The sequence below is a fragment of the Sander lucioperca genome, chromosome 8 (genome assembly GCF_008315115.2).
Source record: "Sander lucioperca isolate FBNREF2018 chromosome 8, SLUC_FBN_1.2, whole genome shotgun sequence".
In the NCBI taxonomy this organism is placed as follows: domain Eukaryota; kingdom Metazoa; phylum Chordata; class Actinopteri; order Perciformes; family Percidae; genus Sander; species Sander lucioperca.
Window position 1 is genome coordinate 26,944,977 of NC_050180.1, and position 24,009 is coordinate 26,968,985.

Below are 24,009 nucleotides of genomic sequence, written 5' to 3' on the forward strand. Positions count from 1 at the left end.
AATCTAAGTAGTCTGTATTCCTCTCCAAGAGACATTTTATCTTTAAAAAAAAAAGCGCAGATGTAAGATGTAAGAAGGGCTGCAACCAATGATTATTTTGATTGTTGATTAATTTGTCAGTTATTAGTTGTTTGATCTATAAAATGTCAGAAGATGGTGATCACTGTTTCTCTAAGCCGAGAATGATGTCCTTAAATATTTAGTTTTTTCCACAACTCAAAGATATTCAGTTTTCTGTCACAGAGGAGAGAAAAGCTAGAAAAAAATCACATTTAAGAAGCTGGAATCAAAGAATCTTTTTTTTTTTATAATAAAAAAAGGACTCAAACACATTGACAATTATAGATTAATCTTGCAGCTCTACTGTCTTCTTTGTCAAGAAACATTTTATCTTTAAAAAATAAGTGCAAATGTAGGATGTAAGATGAAGTGAGGAACATAAACAAACTGTACATACCGAATCTATCAACCATCTTGACTGCATCAGAGTGCGATGGCTCACTGGCACCATACTGGTTTACAGCAGAGACTCTGAAGAAGTATTCATTGCCCTGGATAAGCTTGGTGGCCACATAGTGACAGTCGATAATGTTGTCTTCCAGGACAGTCCAGAGCAGGCGGCTGGTCTCTCTCTTCTCCAGGGTGTAATGCTTGATAGGAGAGCCTCCGTCCTTGGTAGGAACTGCCCAGGTAAGAGTGACCTTTTCGGAGGAAATACCGCTGCATTCGATGGGTCCAGGAGCAGCAGGAACATCCAAAACTGTGACCTTGACCGTTTCCTCCTTCACACCGAAGGGATTGCTGGCAGTGATGACGTAATCTCCAGAGTCCTTCCTGCTGGCGTACTTGATGGACAGAGTGGAGGAAGTCGCAGTGGTCTCAATATTTACAAGATCAGAGGGTTTGAAATACTTTCCTCCCTTTGACCAGCATGAGGTTGGCGCAGGTTTGCCTAAAATGCTTGCGGCAGTGATGACAATAGTATCTCCGGCTCGGACAGTCAGACCCTCCTTAACCTGTGCTTCGATAATAATGGTTGGTGAAGCTGTTGGACAAAAATGGAAAATCTTTATTTATCATGCATTATGACAAGATAATCAGTGAAGATATACAGAGATAGGAGCAATAAATCATAGTGGTCGTTTTATATCTCACCATATTCATCTGTGCAGATAATAGTATCAGTCTGCTCGGACGGCGGGCTGATAGCTCCGGCAGAATTCTTTGCCCTGATTCTGAACTCGTATTTGCAGCCCTCCTGCAGCTCGGTCACAGTGAATGCAGGCTCCACAACATTCACGTTGTTGGCCTTCACCCAGATCTTAGAAGGCAGGTCACGCTTCTCAACGATGTAGCCAGTCAGTCTGTGGCCGCCGTCGAGCTCTGGCTCGGTCCACTGGAGGGTCACGGTGCTTCTGGTGATGCTGATCACGTCAGGTTTTCCAGGGGCATCTAATTATACAGATATAAAACATACAAATGCATTGTTGTAGAGCTGCAAGTAACTAGAGCTGCAACAATTAGTCAATCTATAGAAAAATAATGGCCAACTATTTTGATAATCGATAAATTGTTCATGCATTAAATGACAAAAATGTCATTTTCAGCCTCTTAAATATGGAGATTCCCTGCTCTTTTCTGTTTTATATCAAAATAAACTGAATATATTTGGGTTTTCGACTGACCAAACAATACATTTAAAGACATCATCTTGGACTTTGAGAAACTGGTATGGACATTTTTCATTATTTTCTAACATTTTACAGACCAAAGGATTAATCGATTAATTAAAATGGTGAAAAATGTAGATCAGTGTTTCCCAAAGCCCAAAATTATGTACTCAAATGTCTTGTTTTGTCCACAACTCAAAGATATTCAGTTTACTGTAACAGAGTAGTGAAGAAACTAGAACATATTGACATTTAGGAAGCTGGAATCAGAGAATTTTTAAGTTCATAAAAAATGACTCAAACCGATTAATCGTTTATCAAAATAGTTGGCGATTAATTTAATAGTTGACAACTTATCCATTAATCTTTGCATTGTATTGTTGCATATATTTTACTAAATCAATATTTGATTAAACGTGTTGCCTCTCTCACACTTTCTACACTTACCAATGGCGTCCAGGGCCACTTGTGGGTCGGTGGGAGCACTTGGTCTACCAATGCCAGCCAGGTTGATTGCCATGACTCTGAACTCGTACTCCAGACCTTCAGTCAGCCCAGTTACCTTGTGTTCCTTCATCCTCAGGGCGTTCGGGCTCGCACGCTTCCACAACATACTGTTCCTCTCTTTGAACTCAGCATGGTAGCCTGAAAGTAGAACAAAAGGGGGACAATCAAAATCCACATTAAGCTCACATAGATTCATCAATTAAAGAAGCAAAGATAACATATATGTCAAATAATATAAGTATAAATAGCATAGATGTTTGTCAATAGGTAGATTAAATGTTCAAGCTGACTGCACCTGTGATGGGAGAGCCTCCAGTCTTCCTGGGGTCAAACCAAGCCAGGTAAGCCGAGTTGTGGCACATGTTCATAATCTGAGGTGGAGGAGGAGCATCGGGAACATCTGTAGAAAAACAGCAATATCGTACAGTCAGGAAAAGCTCAATAATTAAGTTCAACTTAACTCTTAGATATCGATTAACAATCTAAAATAAAAACCATAAAAGCTAGAGCATTCAAAAATTTACAAAGTTCAAATAACTTCTGGAGTGTTAAGAAATATGTTGTAAAGTTTGAATTTTTTAAATGTATTTATTTATTGGTTGTACTGATTTTAGGGATATGAAACATTTGAAGATACTTCAAGAAATGACATCACAATAAGCAAAAATAAAGTCACTTACTGAATGGATGTTTAGCAATGATGGACTCAGACTTGAGTCCCTCTCCGACGCCGTACTTGTTCTCAGCGCTAACTCTGAAGATGTACTCTGTGCCCTCATGGAGACCCGTCACCCTCATGGTGTTGGTCTCCACAGTGGAGGACACAGTCACCCACATGTTGGTGATGAAGTCCCTCTTTTCTAGGATGTAGTTGGTGATCTCTGACCCGCCGTCATCTTTGGGAGCCACCCACTTCAGCGTAGCACCGTCGGCAGTTACATCTTTAAACTTGATGGGTCCAATAGGAACGCCAGGTTTACCCACCACCCTGAAAAGAGACAAGGGATTGAAAGTGTTTTCTTTTACCATTGGTACTTAGCTAACATAACCGTACACATTCGGACACCGTTCACGGTTATTGGACATGTCCGCCCCGCCAAGTGCAAAGAGAATTCATTTACACACATCTAAGAATCTACATTTGAATGTTCATACATGTACATGGATATTTACATGTCTAATTAGTGTAGGTAAGTGACTTTGATGAGAGAAAGCAGGAAGAAGGCTTGGGCGACACTCAGGTGGCGATATAACTTTACATTTAAAGTGGAAATTAAGGAGCTTTTTCTGCATTATTATATAGGGAGTTGTTGAAGCATTGCATTTTATTGTGAAGAACAGAAGTACGGTTCCAGATGTGTTGACAGCATTGACGTTCATTTGGGCGACTTGTTTATACGGTTAATACCCCAAAAAACCACCAGCGCCCAGTGTTTACAGCAGGGAGATAGCGGGGGTACAAGAATGGCCGAGGGTAGGTCTAATTCACCGGTGTTAGCTTCCTTTAGCTGACAAAGCTTAAGTAAATGGTTAAAATGATATTCCGTTAGAAAGGTCAGAAGTTACACTTTAGTTTGACACCATTATCTTATACTGCACTTTAACTTTTATTCTCGTATTTTATCTGTTTTTAATTTTTTAACCTGTTTTCATGTAAAGCACTTTGAATTGCCCTGTTGCTGAAATGTGCTCTACAAATAAAGCTGCCTTGCCTTGCCTTGCCTTGCCATTAAATTAACTGAAAACATTACAAGATCATTTATATTTGTATTTAAACAGATATTCTCATAGAACGTTAGCCAAAAAGTGTCCGAACATGGACACAGTTCAGTTATACACAGCCAGTAATGCATGGGTATGACTGAAACTAACATAGCTTGATCCACTTTGAGGAAAATACTCTTCATGTTGTATTATACTCTCTGGCACAGTTTTCTTCCTACCTGATGAAGATGGTGGACTCCTTGGTTCCAGCTTTGCTCCTCAGGGTGATGGTGTACTTGGAAGCATCACTCCTCTGGCAGTCTCTGATCAGGAGGGTGGTGTTGACCGCAGAAGACTCGGCGCACACTCGGCCACTGTCTGTCAGGTCTTCATCATCTCCCTTCTTCCAGGACACTTTGGGCGTAGGTTTGCCGATGATCGGGATCCTTAGACGTACGATGCTGCCCTCTTTGGCGATGTAGCACATGTTGGGCAGCTCCCTCAAGTCAAGGCTGGGAGGAACTGCAGACAGAAGAAATGAGCAGTTAAAAACTCTACTTTAAACTTACTTTCTTAAATGACTTGACCTGACTTGGAGCGCTAACACCACAGCACTAGTTTTGAAGACACAGCAGAGACTTTACTTCCTGAGGATCCTCAGGAGGAACCACCTCACCCAGAAACTGCTAGTGTCTTTCTACTGCTGCTCCATGGAGAGCATCGCGCTCCAGAGGGTCGTCACCACTGCCCAGAAGATCATTGGCTGCCCTCTCCTCTACCTGGATGATCTTTACAGTTCCTGCTGTCTCCAAAAAGCCCAAAGCAAACTAAAAAGAGCCATCTCACCCCAGACACTTTCTGTTTGAAGTACTGCCCTTAGGCAGACGTTTCTGGACAATAACAACACGACAAACACTCAGAAACTGTTTTTTTAACCAAAACACATAATTGCACTTAACGCTACTTGAGACGACTGTGTTTTAACTTGTTACTTGTTTTTACTTTCAATCTTTTGTCTCTTTTTATATATTTTTATAGTGACTTAAAGAGGCTCTTTTATATTTATTTATTCACCTGTTTTGCACATTTCCTGATGTTTGCACTGAAAGGACTGCATCCAATTTCATTGTACATGTACAATGACTAAAGACTCTTTACTCTATTGTAAGTTTTATAAATCTGGAAAGTCACTTACTGATCACGTCCTTGGCAACCACTTTCAGCTCCTTGGCAGCGCTCTCTCCCGAGTCGTTAACAGCTTTGACTCTATATGTGTACTCTCTGTCCTCCACCAGGTCCTTGGCGCTGTACTGCATGTTCTTGGACCTCATAAGCTCCTTGTAATTGTCGTCACCAATGAGAACCTCCAGCACGTAGCAGATGATGCGGCTGCCACCGTCGGTGAGCGGTTTCTTCCAGCTCAGAGTGCAGGAGTCCTTGGTAACCAGCAGAGTCTTGAAGTCCATGACAGGCCCAGGCTCCTCTGGAAAGGTAAAAACGAGTGCAGTGAGTATGATTTTTTTTTACAGAAATCCATAAATGGAATGGAAATTCTTCAAGTAATGCATACTAAATTCTTAGGAATTATTGTGCATGAAAGGTTGGATTGGAAAAACCATATTGAACAACTACTATAATATTTTTTGTGCTAATACATATTCTTCATTTCTTACTTAATGTAAAAAAGTCATGGAGTAACAAAGTTACATGTTACTTGTAATTCAGAAGAGGGTTTTAAGAATGATTTCACATTCACAGACAAGATCAATCTGCACCTCTATTCAGTAAATATTTATTGCTGTCTGTAGATAAGGCAAATGTCTTTCAGACATGCATATTTATGTTCAAATGTACAGATTGCAGATAAATCTAGATCAATTTAATTTTTTTCTTCAGATATTCACTCACATTCAACTTGGCAGAAAATCATTTTCATTTGCCTATGTACTTTATATCTACGTATGTGCAAATCAACTAAAGTAAACTAAGATCAAAAGCAGGACAAGCACAGAATCCGCTATGATGAAACCCACCAGATGCTTTGACAGAGTCAGCAGTCTCACACCACTCTCCGACACCGAGCTGGTTAACCGCTGCCACTTTGAAGCAGTAGGAGCGTCCGGCGTCCAGGTCCGGCACCTTGAACGATGTGTTGGGGCAGTTGTCAGAGACGATGGACCAGGCCTTCCTCTCTGTGTCACGCTTCGCCACAATGTAGTGGGTGACGTCGTGGCCACCGTTAATCAGAGGAGTGTCCCAGTACATGGAGGCGCTGTCCTTGCATGCCTCCTTCACTATCAGGTTGGCCGGTGGTCCGGGAGTATCTGCAGAGACACAATATCACTTTATAACGGTCACTCTTCAAATATGGACCTAAACCCAAAACAGATTTATTTTTTATTTTTTAAGAACATATTCCTGTTTCTGATGATTCCATTCATGAGTGGCTAATCTCTAGTAGGGTTGGGTACCAAAACCCAGTTCCACTATGGAACCGGTTCCTACGCAACCGCTAGGAATCTGACCGGATCAGAATGCAAATTTTGGCTCCTCATTTCGGTCATTCTCTGTAGCTAGCTGCTGTAAATGTAGGCTACTTTTAAAATGCCATATTTTCCCTCTGGGCTCACCAAAACGGACGTAAAAGCCTATTAACCATTCACTGCACGTGATCACTAGTAAACATTTTACATCTTTGAATCGGTTTAGGAATCGTAATCGTTTTAAAAGTACCGGTTCGGCATCGGAATCATAAAAATCCAAACGATACCCAACCCTAATCTCAAGTCAGTCAGTTTCTACAGTAAACAGTAGAAATACTTAGCTTAAAGTAATGATTAAACAGTATAACTAGTTTGCTAAAATGAATAACTAAACAGTTCAAATGATTTGATTAAAGTAAAGGATAAATGGTTGAAATAGTTAGCTAAAAGTATTGCATAAGCGTCTGAAATGATTGGCTAAAAGGTCAGATTTAACAATTGAAATAATTAGCTAAAGGTAATAGATACACAGCTGTAACTACAGTAGTATGACCAAACCAACCTAAATCTTGACAGTTCAACAATCATGGAATACTTTACATTTGGAACAAACATTGTGAATTGATGGAGTACGTAAGTTCATCTAACAGAACCGTGGGGGTACCTTGGTCCAAAAAGTTTGGGAACCCCTGACTTAAGGAATAATGGCGCCCTTAACTCACCGAAGACCTTGACAATGATGGTGTACATCTTCATGCCAGCCACGCCCTCCAGGTTCAGGATGTATTTGCCGGCATCATATCTGTTGACCTTCTCCACAATCACGGTGGTGTCGTTGTTGGTGGTTTTAATGATAACACCCTGGCGGTCCTTGAGGTTGCTGTTCATCTTTGCCCAGGTGATCCTTGGAGTGGGGGTGCCCTTGTAGGTGGCGTACAGCCTCATGGTGGAGCCAGCGCGCAGCTCCAGGCCATCCTTCAGCTCTGCACTCAGCTCTGCCTCAGGAGCAACTGCATCAACACACAGAGATGTTTTTATGTGTGACAGTGTGAGGAAACATTCGTATTGTTTTCTTTTTGTATAGATAGATAGACTATAGATAGACTAAACAGTTGAAATAGCGTAGGTCTAGGGTGTCAAGTGACCATTGCCTAAGTAATCGGGGCTAGTATGAGAGTCATAATCCAGCTAACTATAAATAAGATGAACTTTTCCAGGTTTGTGCCAGTTTTAAATAACAGAAAATTCCAGGTTGTACTTTGGTTCCCTTGCTATTTCGATGATATTTTGTTCTACTGATGCTCCCTGTCCTACTGAATCAGAATAAATGCAGTTTAAAGAAATTGTAATTATACGTACTCATGATGGCCTTGACAATATGCTTGCCGGGTACTTCAACTGGCTCGCTGAAGCCGACCTTGTTGACTGCAGTGATGCGGCACTGGTACTCGTCCTTGTGTGTAAGGTTCTGGATGGTGTAGCTGGTCTCCTGCAGGTTCCTGGGGACATTGCAGCGGGTCCAGTTTGCGGTGTCAGCCTTTTTGCACTCCACCAAGTATCCAATGATGGGGCTCCCGCCATTGTTGGCGGGGGCAGTCCAGGTGAGGCTGATAGTGCTGTTGGAACTGTTGGACACACTTGGGTTCACAACGGGGCCAGGAGGAGCTGGGGAAGAGCACATTTACCCAGGTAAGTTTACATACAGAGAGTCTTTGATCTCTTGGGTTAACAGTACATTATTATTTAATTTAGGAAGAACTAACTAGGCTTGTAACAATTGTTACATAATTGTCTAATCGCAATTTATTTACGTAATCGCGGTTTCTTTGTTTTTTTTTACCACAATTAATTGCTAATTGCTAACATTAGCTAAGGTCCTAAGGGATATTTCTGTTGATGGTAATTGTTGATTTAGTTTAGCAAATTTGCTAAATTGTAAAAAAGGTGATTATTGGTTGGGACCGTTGAGCTATGCTATGCAACTCCAAACATCCTGGGCTGTAACTGACTCAAGCCAGAGAAATTGAACATGCTTCTGGCTCGAAATCTGCCATTCAAACCCGCTGATTAGATAACCTTTTTTTTGCCCTCCATTACCATATATATAGGACAATATATTACTCTACTATTGTCAACTTAATGGTCATTCAAGAAAGAAATATGCTTTATTATAATAAAGAGGCGTGGTTTACTATATAGGCTGTGTACTTGTTTCATTACATTATCTGGGTCACATAACAGGAATATAACTAAAATATGTATCCTGATTCATTGTATTTATTGAAAAATTATATTTTCAAATTTGACTAAAAGAGACACTTTGTTTTTGCTATTATTAATCACAATAATTATTTCTGAGACAATTAATTGTACAGCAACATTTGAAATTGTTACAGCTCTAGAACTATGCAAGGTTTTCTTTTTCTTAAAGATTTTTTTTGGGCCATTTCAGGCCTTTATTTCCACAGGACAGATGAAGACATGAAAGGGGAGAGAGAGGGCGAATGACATGAAGCGCCTGCTCTACCAACTGAGCTAACCCGGCCACTATGCAAGATTTTCTGAGGTTATGGGACTTACTGATTGGATTCTGTGCAGTGGTGCCGGCCGAGGGCTCGCTGGGTTTGCCAAGCCCTGCCTGGTTGACGGCACTGACTCTGAAGCTGTACTCGGAGCCCTCTGTGAGGCCTGTAACTTCCAGGCTCCTCTCGGTTATGGGCTTCCTGGTCACCTTGGTCCAGTTCAGCTCCTTGGTCTCTTTCTTTTCCAGCATGAAGCCCAGGATAGGGGACAGGCCATCATCGGCAGGCTCCTTCCAGCTCACAGTCATACAATCTCTGGTCACGTTGGTGATCACTGGGGCCTCGCAGGGGCCAGGGACAGCTGCAAGTGTAATTTTGGTTTAGATATTTGTAATTAATTTCATTTTGAAACCAACTCTTGACTTAATGTAATAAGATTTAGATGTTGACAGAATATGCAAAGTGACAGTGAGGGCGCTTTCACACTTCGAAACAAACCGATCCAGGGTTCAGATAACACGGACCAAACTGCTCAGGAGTGAGAGCACCCTAAGACGGTTTGGTGTAGCTGCTACTTGTCATACAGACATCACAGTATAAGACCCAGATTAAACTGTAGCACTGATTGCTACCGTTTCTTTTACTATGATTGATTTATTATGCAATACCCAGAGAAAATGCTAGTAATGACTCACTGAATGGGTTCTTGGCCATGACAGAGTTGGTAATGAGGGGGTCTCCGACTCCCCACGTGTTCTCTGCGCGGATTCGGAACTGGTACTCGTGTCCCTCGATTAGCTTCTCCACGTTGAGCTCGAGGTGGTCGGCCTTGATCTTGGTGGAGACCTGGGCCCAGTTGGCTCTGCTGGTCTCACGCTTGTCCACGATGTAGTTGGTGATGGCAGCGCCACCGTCCTTCAGAGGAGGCTCCCAGGACATCTTGATACTTGTGGCAAACACCTCGAGGTATTTGGCGTTGGAAGGAGGGCCGGGCACATCTGAGAAGACACAAAATAACGGACTATCAGCCAAACGAGCACAGCATGTTGATGGTGAAGCTGTGCAGATCAATCATGCAGAGAGAGAGCTTTCTGAAAATATGTCCCTCCTGAACAAAATAGTTAAGCTTTGTGCAGTCCCATTTACCTGGGATTAGCTGTGAACATACCTTTTGCATATTCAGTGTAAAGAGCCATTACCCCTCCCACTGCTAAGTGCCTAAGACTACACACAATTACAACATGTGGTAAACATGGGTAAGGTAATTTTTTTTTCACAATTCCAGCACACTTCTAAAACTACTTTTTACAACTTGTTGATTTACCAGTTATTTTAAAAAAAAGTACAATCATGAAATACAATTGTCATGAGCTGTCTCAAAGGTATGACAAAATGTGGAGAACACACACGTTTATTCAATTAAATAAAATGTATTTAAATAAACAAAAGTAAACGTGCCATCAGTTTATCAACAATGTGTGTAGTATATGGATATGTGTAGGTGTAGCAATGTTAGAACGCAAAAGTAACTCAACCCAAAATCCAAACAAACCAAGCAACCTTGAGCAGGGAGAGAGGAAGAGTGACTGCCCAGGTACTACTATGTATGGACATGTGAGCAATCAGTTCATCCATCAATCATCAGTCCTTATTAGCCAATCCCCAGATCCCAGCAACCAAAGGGACTTAATAGGTCTTGAGGACTAGGAGCCGTCACACAATCTACTCAGATATTATTGTAGCTGAACTTGAGCTGAATAGAAACAAGTCATGGTACTTACTGCTGGTAAAATACTGCTTAGATTTGTTTAAATTGACAATAATATCAGAGTATGCCAAAACCATCTGTGTGTCTGAAAATACCCTCAGACCCCAGAGGTTTAATGTAAATACAGCTTAACCCTTTTTATCGTTTCTATGTATTGATCCCTATTGTTATTCTTAATGCAGCTAAAGTTGTCAGCGCCAGAGTTTCAACAGACATCCTAAAAAAGAAAACAAAGAAATGACTCACCCAGGACGTTGACCTGGATTTCGGCGGTCTTGGAGCCGCTGGCGTTCTCGGCCAGAATGGCGTAAGTTCCTGTCTGCTCCTTGGTGACGGATGTCATCTCCAGCTGGAAGTGATTCCTCTGTTGGGTGAGGGTCTGGCTGTCACCTGATTTCAGACTGTCATCGCCTCTCTTCCACGTCACTTTGGGCATAGGCTTACCGAACACCTCAGCCTCCAGGAGGATCGTGGATCCGGCCTTCACCCTCAAACCCTTCTGCATCTTGGCATTGATCTCCACCCTCGGGGGAACTGTGTTTGTAAAGATGACATAAATAAGGATTACGCGTCAGACTTGAGAGACCTTTTAGTTTTTAAAGTCACAAGCTTATGGTAGTCAAGTAGACTGGGTAAACCCAGCCCGATCTGCCGACGATTTGATTTCACCTAAGATTGAGCTTGATCTGGTGATAGCCAGACTAGTAGTCATGCTGATTATTGGTCTAAAACTACAAATATTTGGGAGTTGAAAATGACAAACTTAATGAATGTGCACTGAATAAGTTTAGCAAATGATGTTCTTTCTTAGGAAGCTGGCACTTTAAGTTCCTTCTTTCACTTTGAATACTGTTTTTATTGTAGGTTTCTTCATGTAATGAATTATGTATTGCTTGTCAGAACTTCCTGTTGTCTTCTGTACGTGTTGTACACTGTATTCTCTGTACTGACCAGATTTTAAAGTCGTTTTAAAGACGTGTAAGACGACATACATTTCTCCAAAGTTTAATTTGACTCTGAAAATACAGTAATGTCATCATCCTGGTCATCAGTAACAGTGTAAAATCAAAAGCTCTCACCGTTCTCAGCGCAGACTAAGACGGGGTCTGTGGGCTCGGAGGGTTTGCTTATGTTGACAGCAGTTTTGGCGATGACTCTGAACTGGAACTGCAGGTCTCTCTCCAGCCCAGTCACTTTGTACTCCTCCCTCGGGCAGTTCTGGCTGCTGGTGTTGCAACGTATCCAGGTGTCTCCGGGCAGCTGCAGGGACTCAACGTAGTAGCCAATGATCCTGCTGCCACCATCGTTCTTCGGACGGGTCCAAACCAGAGTGACAGAGTTCTTGGTAACATCCAGAATCTCAGGTTTACCTGGAGTGTCTGTGTCACAAACAAACAAATGTGAAAAAGTAAGGAACCAAGATTAAAATATAGCTGCAAGCGGCAATTCCAGGTTCAAACCCTTTCACGGTCAACACAAGGAAGCAGCCCAATTGCTTAAGTCAAAGCAAGCAGCATTGAGCAGGTTTTAGGCTTAACAAAGCTGAGCAAAGTCACTTCAGCTGGTTAAATTCTGTCTATAAAAAAGGGTGAGAACAAGCACACACCTGTTTCATCGCTACAATAAATGCAGCCTTTGAATAAATCCCGCTATTTCGCTATAATAAGTCCCTTTTTTTCTTTATTTAACAAAAAAGGTAGGTGTCTTCATCCATTTTAAGCAGGATTGCTCAGAAACAACTTGAGTTATGGCCAATTTCCTGTTTTGAATGATGTTCTTTCACCTTTATTATTATGCTCATTTAAACTATACATGTGTATCTCTGTCTCGCAAGGCTGTATACCATATTTGGTGTTGATAGAATTACAATTGACAAAAGTCTTCTCATCATGCAAATTAGCAAAGAACATCATGGTGGACTTTTATGGTCCAAGAGGCTTTTTTGTAGATCACATTCATCTGGACTTGTGTGAGAAATTTCAAGTCAATCAGACTTTTGGTGCGAGTGGGGTGGCTCTTCAAAAATTGCATTTTTTGAAGTAAATTACAGCGCCCCCTGTGGGCGATTGCGCTCATATTTCTTGTGAAGCATTTGCACATCATTAGGGTTTAAACCATAATGAATAAAATAAATGTTATTGCATAGGTTGTTGCGTAGGCGTCAAACGTACCGATAGGCGTTCTAGCCGTGACAAAGTCTGTCTTCTTGCTCGGTTTGCCCTGGCCAGCACGGTTGATGGCAGACACTCTGAAAATGTACTCCAGGCCCTCAATGAGGCCGGCGCACGGGTACTCCAAGGTGCGGATGATGGTGTCGTTGGCCTTCACCCACAGCAGGCTGTTCCTCTCCTTACGCTCGATGTAGTAACCTGTGATGGGACTGCCGCCGTCGTTCTCGGGCTTATCCCAGGCCACGAACATGCAGTCCTTGTTGGTCTTGTTGATGCGACAGTTGAGGGGCTCACTAGGAACATCTGGTCACAGAAAACCAACAAAATGAATATTGTCTGTAATGATAAAACCTCTCAACTTAACGCTGGGTTTCCCAACTTTTTTTGAACTGCAACTCCAAGCGAGATTGTATCACAACATGATGCCGACAGTGTACACTTTCTACTAACAAATTGTTGTGAGTTTTGTGGCATTTCTATCTGGCCACAAAGTTTTTACTCCAAAAGTTGGTTCGTTATTTACACTGCCTGTGGAAACCCAGCGTTACACAGAAGCTTACATCTGAAGCTAATCAAAGACTGCACTGGTGACTTATTTCATATTTCATATCAGTTAAACTTACCGAAGGGGAACCTTGCAACCATCCTGTCAGACTGCGTGGGGTCTGACACTCCGTAACGGTTCTCAGCACGGATACGGAACACGTACTCCTTCCCGGGGACGAGCTTTCCGAGCCTGCAGCTGGTTTTCGTACCAGAAGAGACAGCTGTCACCCAGTCGCCTCTACTCACGTCACATTTCTCCACCACGTAGTTGGTGATGTTGCTGCCTCCGTCCTCCAGCGGTTTGTTCCAGGACAGAGAGCAGGCATCGGCGTCGATGTCGCTGATCACCACAGGGCCCTCGGGAGGCCCGGGGATGTCTGCAACACAAACGTCAGTTTTATTCTATTTTGAACATGTTAGAAATAAAAAGATGAATAAGAACATGTACATTTCAGCACAAACAAGAAAAACCAACAAAAACTGAATACTCAGGAAACATATATTTATCTATCTTAAGTCCACACTAAAATAAAACCTAATTGAAAATTGGAAACGATTGTAACTTTGCACCAACCTCTGATGATAATCTTGACGGTCTCGACCACCTTTGCGGAGCTGTTCTCGGCCACCAGGCTGTACTCTCCAGTGTCGGTCCTCGACACGTCTTTGATGATCAGGACACACAGGTTTCCGGACTGGTGCACAGCCAGACGGCTGGATGGCACCACCGCGTCCTCGCCGCGCAACCACTTGCAGGTCGGGGCGGGTTTTCCAGAAACCAGAGCCTCCACTCTGAGCTTGGCTTTGGCTCTGGCGCTCACCGTCTCTGGCATGACGATCTTTGGCTCCACTGAGGAGGGCGGACATAAGAATTTGACTCGTTAGACTGGAGAGATTATCTCGGGAAGCTAAAAGCAGCTTTTAGATAATAATTAGTGGTCAGATGTGAAAGCAGGAGGAAGAAAGGAAAACGTCACAGCGCCAACATGTATTAAAAGCTGTTCTAACTAACTAAGTTTTGAGGCTAGATTTAAAAAGATCTACATCTGTAATAGTGCAAATGTCAGGGCGTAACTTGTTCCAAAGTTTCGGGGCAGATCACCACACAGTATGTAGTTGGACCTAAATATAGTAAAGTTGTGACATCACAACCGTACGGAAGTCTTGACGGCTCTTTTAAAGGCCCTGTTTATGAATAGGGGCTGTGTGCATTTCGCTGTGGATTTAGGGTTTTTATACAGTACGTTCCCAGTACTTGTATAGCACCTCGGCCTGCTTTATAGTGAAAAAAGACATGGAAATCTCATGTTGTACAATATGGGATCTTTAAATGATCTCCTATTAATGTGAGGTAATAACTTACGCATCTGCTCCTTGACTTCGATTGGCTTCCGGGTCTCGGTGAATGAGCTCTGGCCCATCATGTTCTTGGCCGCCACTCTGAACTTGTACCTCTTGCCCTCCTTCAGGCCGCTGATGCTGATGGACAACCCTTTCACCGTGGTGTAGGCGTTCCACACTTCCTTCTCCGGCTCTTTGTCCTCGTCCTCCTCTTCCACGGGGGGCGGGGGAGGCGGGGGCGGAGGCGGAGCTTCTTCTCCCTCGGGAACCTGCCGCATATTTTAAGGTTGGAGATGAACACTTTTCAAATGTACTCAATAAATACAACCTATATATTATAATAATAAAACTGTAATTTATAAAATCGGACAACCGTGTTTTAATCAAATTTTACTAAATAAACACACAAAACATGTTGATCCTAAAGATTTCTAAATGTAGAAACATGAACAAAATATTTCTCAAAAGTTATTTGAACTCTGTACATGTTTTAGTTTTTAACATAAGCTCATTTTTATGAGCAGAGTGTTAAGGCGTTTTGATAGTTTCATCTGCAATAGAAATGGGGTCATACGTTTTTGCCCCGGACGTCACGTAACTTGATGACGTCATTGCGAGCGTACAACATGATGACGCAAAAGACAGAAGCCTTCTGCTGCAGAAAGAATGAACGCTCTAGCTGTTATAGTTTTTATTTTAGATGAATTCAAACAGGATCATGGAAACAACAATCTCCTGTGGATGCCGACCTACCTCTAACGGTTAAATTACAAAATTCCGTAAGATGTTGTATATTTGTAAAATGGCAATGAGGTGAGGATTGTTCCAGCACATGCATCTTAATTACATGCGCTTTTTTAAAGTTGTTGTCGCTTTTTGTCACTCTTTTCGACCTGTTCTTTCCTTCCTTCCTTCCTTCCTTCCTTCCTTCTTTCCTTCCTTCCTTCCTTCCTTCCTCCCTTCCTTCCTTCCTTCCTTCCTCCCTTCCTTCCTTCCTTCTTTCCTTCCTTCTTTCCTTCCTTCCTTCCTTCCTTCCTTCCTTCCTTCCTTCCTTCCTTCCTTCCTTCCTTCTTTCCTTCCTTCTTCCCTTCCTCCCTTTCTTCATTCCTTCCTTCCTTCCTTCCTTCCTTCCTTCCTTCCTTCTTTCCTTCCTTCTTTCCTTCCTTCCTTCCTTCCTTCCTTCCTTCCTTCTTTCCTTCCTTCCTTCCTTCCTTCCTTCCTTCCTTCCTTCTTTCCTTCCTTTTAAAGTTTTTGTTGCCTTTTTTCTTCATCATTTAAATGTTTTCAGTGACACAGCTGTTTGTTAAATCTATCTCTGGTCAGGGGGTACCTGGCTTAAAAACACAATTCAAATGGGGAACATTATTGAAACAAGTTTGAGAACCACTGCTGTACAGCGTGTTCAACTTTTTAGTCGCCTTTTTGTCAATGTTTTTGTCGCCTTAGCAAAACAGAAGACAGTTTGAAGACTTTTGAAATCAACCGGTGATTGAAGCAGTCAGAGAAGAATGAGACAAACCTCCACAGGTGCTGGAGGCTCTGGAGGAGGTTTCACCTCGATGTATTCAACAACATAACCATCGATCTTGGCACCGCCGTCCCTGGCCGGTTTCACCCAGCCGACTACAGCGCTGTTCTTAGTGATCTCCAGAACCTCGATCTTCTCACAAGGATCAGGCTTGCCTGTAAAAGTTCATCAGACAGGTGGGTTCAAGTGCTACAAACCAATGCCAATGTCAATCCTATGTGTGTAGCACCTTTCATTACACGTAAAGATAGCGCTAGATAGGATAGAAATACACAACAAGACTATCAACGGAAACAAAACAGGACATACAAGCGCGACCATACAAATTCATGCACGCATGCATGCACGTACGCACGCACGCACTGTAATTAAACAAATGCCTGAGAAATGAAGAAAGAGTTTGCTTTTGAATGTGGAGACACTTGTGATGGACCTCAGGTCATCAGACGGAAAAAGAAGGTCCTAAAAACCTTTCCTTTTAAGCAAGCTATGTCGTATATTTTGTATTTTCTGCTACTGTTTTTAATTTATTTAATTTATTTTATTTATTTAGAGAAACAGGGACAGCGTACAATAAACATTAACCTCAAGAGGAGAGATGCATAGTACCAGGTTTTAGCTCAAGAGCTAATTTTCACCCGTAGTCCCTGGGCAGGCTGATCGTAGCTAAAACACATAATACATCATACATAATCTTGTTTACTGGGATTGATCTTAACAATAAAAAGTGCTTTACAAATAAGATGAGCACAGTGGGCGGCTGTACGCTGATCGTGACGGAGAGACGATACTTACTGACGGGATCAGAAGCCAGGTAGGAAGTGGGCGTCACTCTGGGAACTCCGGAGCCGTACTCGTTGACCGCTGAGACTCTGAAGTAGTACTCGGTGCCTGGCGCCAGGCCGCTGACTTTGAAGGGAATCTTATCAATCTCAACATCTGCCTTGACCATTGCCCACGTCTTGCGGTCGATCGCGCGCTTCTCGACGATGTAGTGTGTGATCTCGCTGCCGCCGTTGGTCTCCGGAGGAGTCCAGGCCAGCATGGCCGACGTCTGCTTGATGTCAGTAGCTTCCAGATTTTCTACAGGTCCCGGGGTGTCTGTCAGGGAAAACACATCATTTAGACAGTTAGTTAAACTTATGGTCAAATGTTTCTCTTGGATAAACAAAATCTCCGTTCTTGGTCTAAAGATATATGCACGTTGCTTTGTAACTATGGGTTTGGTGAGTCGTTTTTTTAATAATGAAAATCTCAATATTGGTTTGTTTAAAGAATCTGCTAAGGACAAAGGGCTGATGATATAAGGGCTAAAATTGAGTATTTTTATGACAATATAACCTGATTATGGCACAGAGAATTATGTTGTCTAAAATGTGTCTAAAAGGAAAACATATGTATGTGTTTTACCTTTGACTGTTGAAACTGGACAATATTTTAATGTATAAAAAGAGAAGCTGGTCTGTCTGATATGTTGGTGAAATGATACAGAAAATCTGTTCCATTTTGTTTTCTACCATACTTGTTTAGCAAGATAAAAACAGATATAGATTTTGTAAATATGGATGATGCTCAACGATTGAGATGGCTGTTCAGGGTTAGGGTTAGATACCTCATTGTTTGTACTGTTTTTGGTATTCATGTATTTCTCCACATTTTATATCTGCGAGACCAGAAGATGTCTGTTAAATAGCGGTGCCTTGTAATCCCATGTGAGATGGGCCAAATATTTGGCATGACACAGAAATAAAACAAAACTAAAAACTAAAACTGTATGCATGATAAAAAGAAAACCAGGACTTCCAGGACTTAAATATTTCCTTTAAACTGCAAGAGAATGAGGCTTTTAAGCATTCATGAAGTCAATTTCAGAGAGAAAAAAGTGGAAAATTGATGAAAATTGAAAACTGCAAAAGTTTTAAATCGTAAAACTGTAAAGTGTTTGTTTGGTTTGATATTATGTATGAAATATATGTATGTAATTTTTGTTTTAATAAATGTGAAAGACAGGACTTACCCAGAACTTTAACAGCAACGAACACGGCCTTCTCTCCGGCAGTGCTGCGCAGCGTCAGGCAGTATTTGCCTGAGTCGTAGCGGGTGCTGTCGGGGATCACCAGGAAGGTCATAGTATCAATGATGTCGACTTTTCCCTTCCGGACCACGTTGTCGATGCCCATCCTCCTCCAGGTGACGGTGGGAGGCGGTCTGCCTCTGATGGTGGCCCACAGTCTGATGGGACAGCCGGCTCTCACCGTCAGGCCCTGCTTCAGGCTGGCGTCCAAATCAATCTCTGGCGACTCTGTCCAAAGCAACAAACAGTGCAGCGGTCAGTTTCATGTTGCAAGTTTGTGTCAGCCAACACAAAAGATGTATGCCATATATGTTAAACAAATTGCACATACAACCTTAAATAAAAATGTTACGTTTGAATTAAAGCAGGCACCATAGTAGCACAAAGGTTTTCTTATAGTTAGGCATTGGCATACCTGCTCCTGTTAGGATCTGACACTATAAATACAATTTAATTGAGAACTCAGTGTAGTCCTCACCTTGGATCTCCTTGGGGATCACAGGAGCCCCGAGGTCACAGGGCAGACTCATGCCCACCTGGTTCTGAGCCGACACTCTAAATTCATACAAAAGCTTGTGGTCCAGACTCGAGACTGTGAACTCGCACACGACCAGCTGAGCTGCTACGTTGCATCTCTTCCAACCTTCGTCTCCTTTCTTGGCACTTCCCTGTACCCTCATCTCCACAACGTAGCCAATGAGGGGAGCTCCACCGTCGGTCACGGGCTTGGTCCAGCCCAGGGTGACGCTGGACAAGGTGCTGTCCAGGACTTTCATGTTGGTAGGAGGTGCAGGAGGTTCTGTAAGAACATTTAAGGATGTAAATAAGTAAAGTTTATTTATTTCTATTTCTGAGCACATTTAAACACAGCTTAATCTGACCAAAGTGATGTACAAAAAAAGCACAAAAGAACATTGAAATGTAAAAAGAAAGAGTAGACAATAAGCAGTGATTCACAAATACAGAATTATAGACATGATAGATTGAGAGATTAGTCTGTTAAAAATGTGTCTTAAGATTTAAAAAGAGAAATGGAGTCCCTATATTTTACGAAGATATAGCTGTGAATCGTCAGTGTAGAAGTGACAGGAAATGTATTTTCTAAGTGTTTTCAAGAGGGAGCATGTGTGATGATGAAGCCATGGATTTTGTCTAAAGCAGTCCCAGCATGAGCTACATTTGTTAACAAACACATGATGAACACAATGAAAACATTATTATCAGTTACATACCAACGGTGTCCTTGGCAGTGATGGCACGTGAAGGCTTGCTTGGGCTGCCAATGCCAATTTCATTAACCGCCTTGACTCTGTACTGGTAGTCGTGGAGGGGCAGGAGTCCAGTAACTGTGAAACGAGTTGTAGGGACTGGATCCTTGTTGACAGGAGACCACCTAACGCCATGCTCTTCAATCTTCTCCAATAGATAACCTGTGTCGAGAGTAAATATAGAATTTACATAAAATGAATCCCCAGATGTTCCCCCTTTGTGTTAAGTGTAATAAAGAAATAGGAACCTACTACCACTGTATTTGGCAATGTCCTTCAATAGCCAGATTTTGGAAAAATGTCACCAGTTTTTCACAAAACAATTACATTGGACCCTGAAAAATGTAAGGTTTTTCCCATGGAACATGCAGCGCTATTTTAGAAGGTAATAACTTTGTTTTTGATTATCTTTGTCTTTACAAATAAGTCATAGATTGTTTGACCTCTTCCTTTGACATGACTCTAATGCAAACAACAATGTTTTAAATATGATCCAAATGTGTGTTGATGTTACCCATGTGTACATTATTACTCTGTTGTCATTTGGCAAGATCTGAGTTGTCTGGTTCCTGGTTTGTTAATGTAAAAAATGATTAAACTATTATTAAAAATAGATAACCTGTGATTGGCTTTCCGCCGTCTTTCTCGGGCTCGGACCACTGCACAGTCATCTCCTCCTTGCCGATCTTGGTGACCTCTGGCGCCTCAGGAGCGCCAGGTACACTGAACTGGGTGCCGGCAACAATGGCTTCACTCTCCACCGCAGGGCCGGGACCCATCTTATTTTCAGCACGAACTCTGAAGATATACTCGTTGCCCTCGATGAGACGGGTGACGTTAGCTTTGTTGGTGATGACAGCGTTGGTGTGGACTGACCAGACTCCCCTCTTGGTATCACTTTTCTCAATAATGTAGTTGTAGATATCGCAGCCACCATCGTCCTCTGGGACTTCCCAGGCCAAATGGCACCTGTCTGTGGTGATACCAGACACTTTGAGATCCCTGATGGGGCCGGGTCGATCCAGTACATTCACCTTTGCACGAGCAGAGCCGGTTCCAGCGCTGTTGGAGGCCGTAACAACGTATACCCCGCTGTCAGTACGCCTTGCTCCGGTAATCAGCAGCTTCGAGAAGTCAGAACCAGTTTCAACTTGATGCCTGGGGCCTTTCCTTATCTCCTTTTCGCTCTCGTCTTTGGTCCACTTGACATCAGGCTGGGGTTTGCCCTTCACTGTTGCCTCGATGGGAATGGAGTCTCCCGCCTTGACGACAAGCGTTCCATCCAGTTGAATCTTGATTTCAGGCTCCACAAGCTGTTCCTTGACCAAAACTTCAGCCGTGGTAACCCAGTTGCTCTCGCCTCCCTCGTTCTTAGTCTGAACTCTGAACTGGTAAATTTGGTTTTCCATGCACCTGTCAGCCATGAAGTAAGTCTCCTTGATAGCCCCCTTGTGAAGCCTCTCCCACTCCTCTGCCTCCTTTGGCTTCTTCTCAACATGGTAACTCAGGTTACGGCTGCCGCCATCATAATCTGGCTTCTTCCACTTGAGGAAGCAGAAGGTCTTGCCGATCTCAGAGATTTGGAAGTCATTGGGTTCGCCAGGCTTGTCAATAGAATCAACAGCAAGCACAGGTGATTTGGTCTCAGTGGTTGGACCAGCACCAATCTTGTTCTCTGCGCTAACACGGAAGAAGTACTCGCAGCCTTCAGTAAGAGGCACTTTCATCAGGCGCTTGGTGCAGTCATTGGCCACGACAGTCCATCCTCTCTGGCTGGGCTGACGGCACTCAACAATGTACTGATTGATCTCAGTGCCTCCGTTGTCCTCAGGGTTCTCCCAAGAAACCACGCAGGATTTCTTGGTCACGTAACCCACTTTCAAGTTCTGGCAAGCTCCTGGTATGTCCAAGACATTGACGATAATTGTCGCCTGTGCCTGTCCGCTACTGTTCTTGGCCAGAATGGCATATTTACCGTAGTCTGACCTGACTGCGTCATTGATGACGAGTTCACACAGAGGGTAGTTGTTGTTCATCTCAATGCGCTTCTCCCGGGTTACGGCTCTGGCATCCTTGGTCCATGTGATCTCTGGGTCTGGTCTGCCCTTCACTCTAGTGATTAAACTTATGATCTGACCTGCCCTGACCGTCAGAGAGTCGCGGCAGGACACGTCAACAACAACTTCAGGGGGCACCAGGATGTCCTTTGCGAGGACCGCCTGAGACAGCTCCCTGGGTTCACTGTCTCCGACAATGTTGGTTGCTCTGACGTGAATTCTGTACTCCATTCCTTCAATGAGGCCTGGCACTCTGTAGGCACACATCGTGATGAGTTCCTTGTTGATTCTGTCCCACTTGGCGGATCCTGACTTCTGAACCTCAACCACATAACCCAGAATTGGACTGCCTCCGTCTCTTGTGGGCTTTGTCCAGCAGATGTCGGCGTAGGACTTGCTCCAGTCCTTGAGTTTAAGATTACCAGGTGGTCCGGGTTTGCTGATGGCACGAGTAGCCTTGATGGGGTCAGAGGAGAGAGAAGGCTCGCTGATACCAGCGACGTTCTCAGCGAACACTCTGAACTCGTAGCTATTGCCTTCAAACAGGCCTGAGACTCTGTATCTGAGGTCCAGCACGGGAGTTTTGTTGACACGGATCCACTTTCCGGTCATTTCTCTGCGTTCAATCACATATCCGCTGATGGGGCTGCCTCCATCGTAGTCAGGCAGGGTCCATTCCACTGTCACAGCATTCTCCGTGATATCAGAGCACTCTGGCGGGCCAGGTGGACCAGGAGGGTTAAACATGTGCTTTGCAATAGTTGGAGGACTCTCAAGCCCTGCACCGAGTCCAATTCTGTTCTCTGCACGGATACGGACAATGTACTCACGGCCCTTCTCCAGCCTGGACACTTTGGCCTTGGTGCTCATGCCGCTGGAGCTAACAACTGACCAGGGCTCCCATGGCTTCTTCACGTCCTTCTTTTCCACAACGTAGTTGTTGATAGGCGTTCCGCCATCGTCCTTGGGCGCCCTCCATTGGATCATCATGTAATCAGGTGTGACTTCCAAGATATTGACAGGTCCAATGGGTGGACCGGGAAGATCCAGCACTGTGACGTGCAGCGCAACGCTCTTGCTGCCGGTAGGATTGGCCACATGGAGGATGTACTCTCCGGAGTCTCCTCTCTGGGACTCAGGGATACTGAGGACGGTAGAGTCTCCAGCAGACTCAATCTTAAAGCGGCCCTCAGATGCGATTTCTTTGCCGTCGGACGTCCATTTGGCAGTGGGCATGGGGATTCCTGTCATCTTGGCTGGAAGGACAATAGGAGTGCCAGCTCTGACAACAAGACCCTCAATAAGCTTCACATCAACTTCAATCGTTGGTGGCTCTGGAAGAAAACAAAACATAACACAGAACAATATTAGATTGTTTCCAGGCCAGTAAATGAGAACAGGTACAGAATTACCAATGGTCATAGTTCCTTGAAAAAGAACCCTTCCTCTTGAAAAGATTAAGCAATTAGTTAGGGGTTAGGGTTAGTAATTGTCAACTATTTAGATCATCAATTATTCAGTTTGACACTGACATTAACTGAATAATCAATTATCAAAATAGGTGGCGATTAATTTAATAGTTAAAAACTTTTCAATTAGTCTTTGCAGCTCTAGTTTAATATGCTGCCTGGAGAATGCCCCTGGATGGTTTTTAGGCAATTCTCCTTCACATTCCCTTGTAAATTATTCATGGTATCTTTTTAATTTTTTGATAAATACTCTTGCCGAAATGGAGTAGGAGGAAGCAAAATGCTTTTTTGGTCCTACCCTTTTTGAAATGTCCATACTTTTACATCTCAAAAATAACCCTAATAATAATATTTAATGAATTTCCTTCATTAAATAACTATTTTTATATACTATCCTTAAACTTTTGTCCATCCACTACATTTATCAAGCACAATAACATTCTAAATAGATCACAACAAAACTGAAGCAAGTTAATACAAAATAATACACTACCAGTCAATAATATGAACATCTCTATTTGTGTGTAAATAAAGAACCAAAACGAATAAGAAACAACTTGATAAGAATCCTGTTTCTTACGTGTCTTTTCCTGGCAGGTGATGGGGACGCTGGTGTCAGGGCTGCTCACACCGATGGCGTTCTGAGATTTGACCCTGAAGCGGTAAGTCTTGCCCTCTACCAGACCGGTGACGTGGGCGTGTTCGTTGCTGACGGTCTTGAAGGTGACCCAGTCGGTCTGGCCCTCTTCCTGGTGCTCCACGATGAAGCCGGTGATTTCACTTCCGCCAGTGCGGTCGGGCCAGTCCCACGCCAACCACACCTCTGTCTTCTCTGCGTCAGTGTGGTGCAGGTTTTTGGGCGGGCCAGGAGGATCTGAAAGACGTCAAGGATAGAACAATT

At 43.1% G+C, this 24,009-nt stretch overlaps 1 protein-coding gene across 4 annotated transcripts in view; it reads right to left on the reverse strand.

The window, feature by feature from the left end:
• LOC116060878 (titin-like) overlaps positions 1-24,009 on the reverse strand; it is a 280,598-nt gene that overhangs the window by 49,108 nt on the left and 207,481 nt on the right. For all 4 annotated transcript variants that reach the window (XM_036003989.1, XM_036003988.1, XM_031314638.2 and 1 more), the window contains 25 exons: positions 23,689-23,982; positions 20,202-22,973; positions 19,547-19,744; positions 18,793-19,113; positions 18,258-18,542; positions 17,036-17,341; positions 16,232-16,395; positions 14,735-14,981; positions 13,946-14,221; positions 13,449-13,748; positions 12,826-13,128; positions 11,734-12,033; positions 10,901-11,188; positions 9,582-9,884; positions 8,945-9,247; positions 7,724-8,029; positions 7,087-7,374; positions 5,915-6,205; positions 5,077-5,364; positions 4,121-4,403; positions 2,858-3,165; positions 2,473-2,577; positions 2,118-2,315; positions 1,156-1,452; positions 458-1,045 (listed from right to left, as the gene is read on the reverse strand). In XM_036003989.1, coding sequence (XP_035859882.1) covers positions 458-1,045; positions 1,156-1,452; positions 2,118-2,315; positions 2,473-2,577; positions 2,858-3,165; positions 4,121-4,403; positions 5,077-5,364; positions 5,915-6,205; positions 7,087-7,374; positions 7,724-8,029; positions 8,945-9,247; positions 9,582-9,884; positions 10,901-11,188; positions 11,734-12,033; positions 12,826-13,128; positions 13,449-13,748; positions 13,946-14,221; positions 14,735-14,981; positions 16,232-16,395; positions 17,036-17,341; positions 18,258-18,542; positions 18,793-19,113; positions 19,547-19,744; positions 20,202-22,973; positions 23,689-23,982 — 9,612 coding nt within the window. The remainder of the gene's footprint in view (positions 1-457; positions 1,046-1,155; positions 1,453-2,117; positions 2,316-2,472; positions 2,578-2,857; positions 3,166-4,120; positions 4,404-5,076; positions 5,365-5,914; positions 6,206-7,086; positions 7,375-7,723; positions 8,030-8,944; positions 9,248-9,581; positions 9,885-10,900; positions 11,189-11,733; positions 12,034-12,825; positions 13,129-13,448; positions 13,749-13,945; positions 14,222-14,734; positions 14,982-16,231; positions 16,396-17,035; positions 17,342-18,257; positions 18,543-18,792; positions 19,114-19,546; positions 19,745-20,201; positions 22,974-23,688; positions 23,983-24,009) is intronic.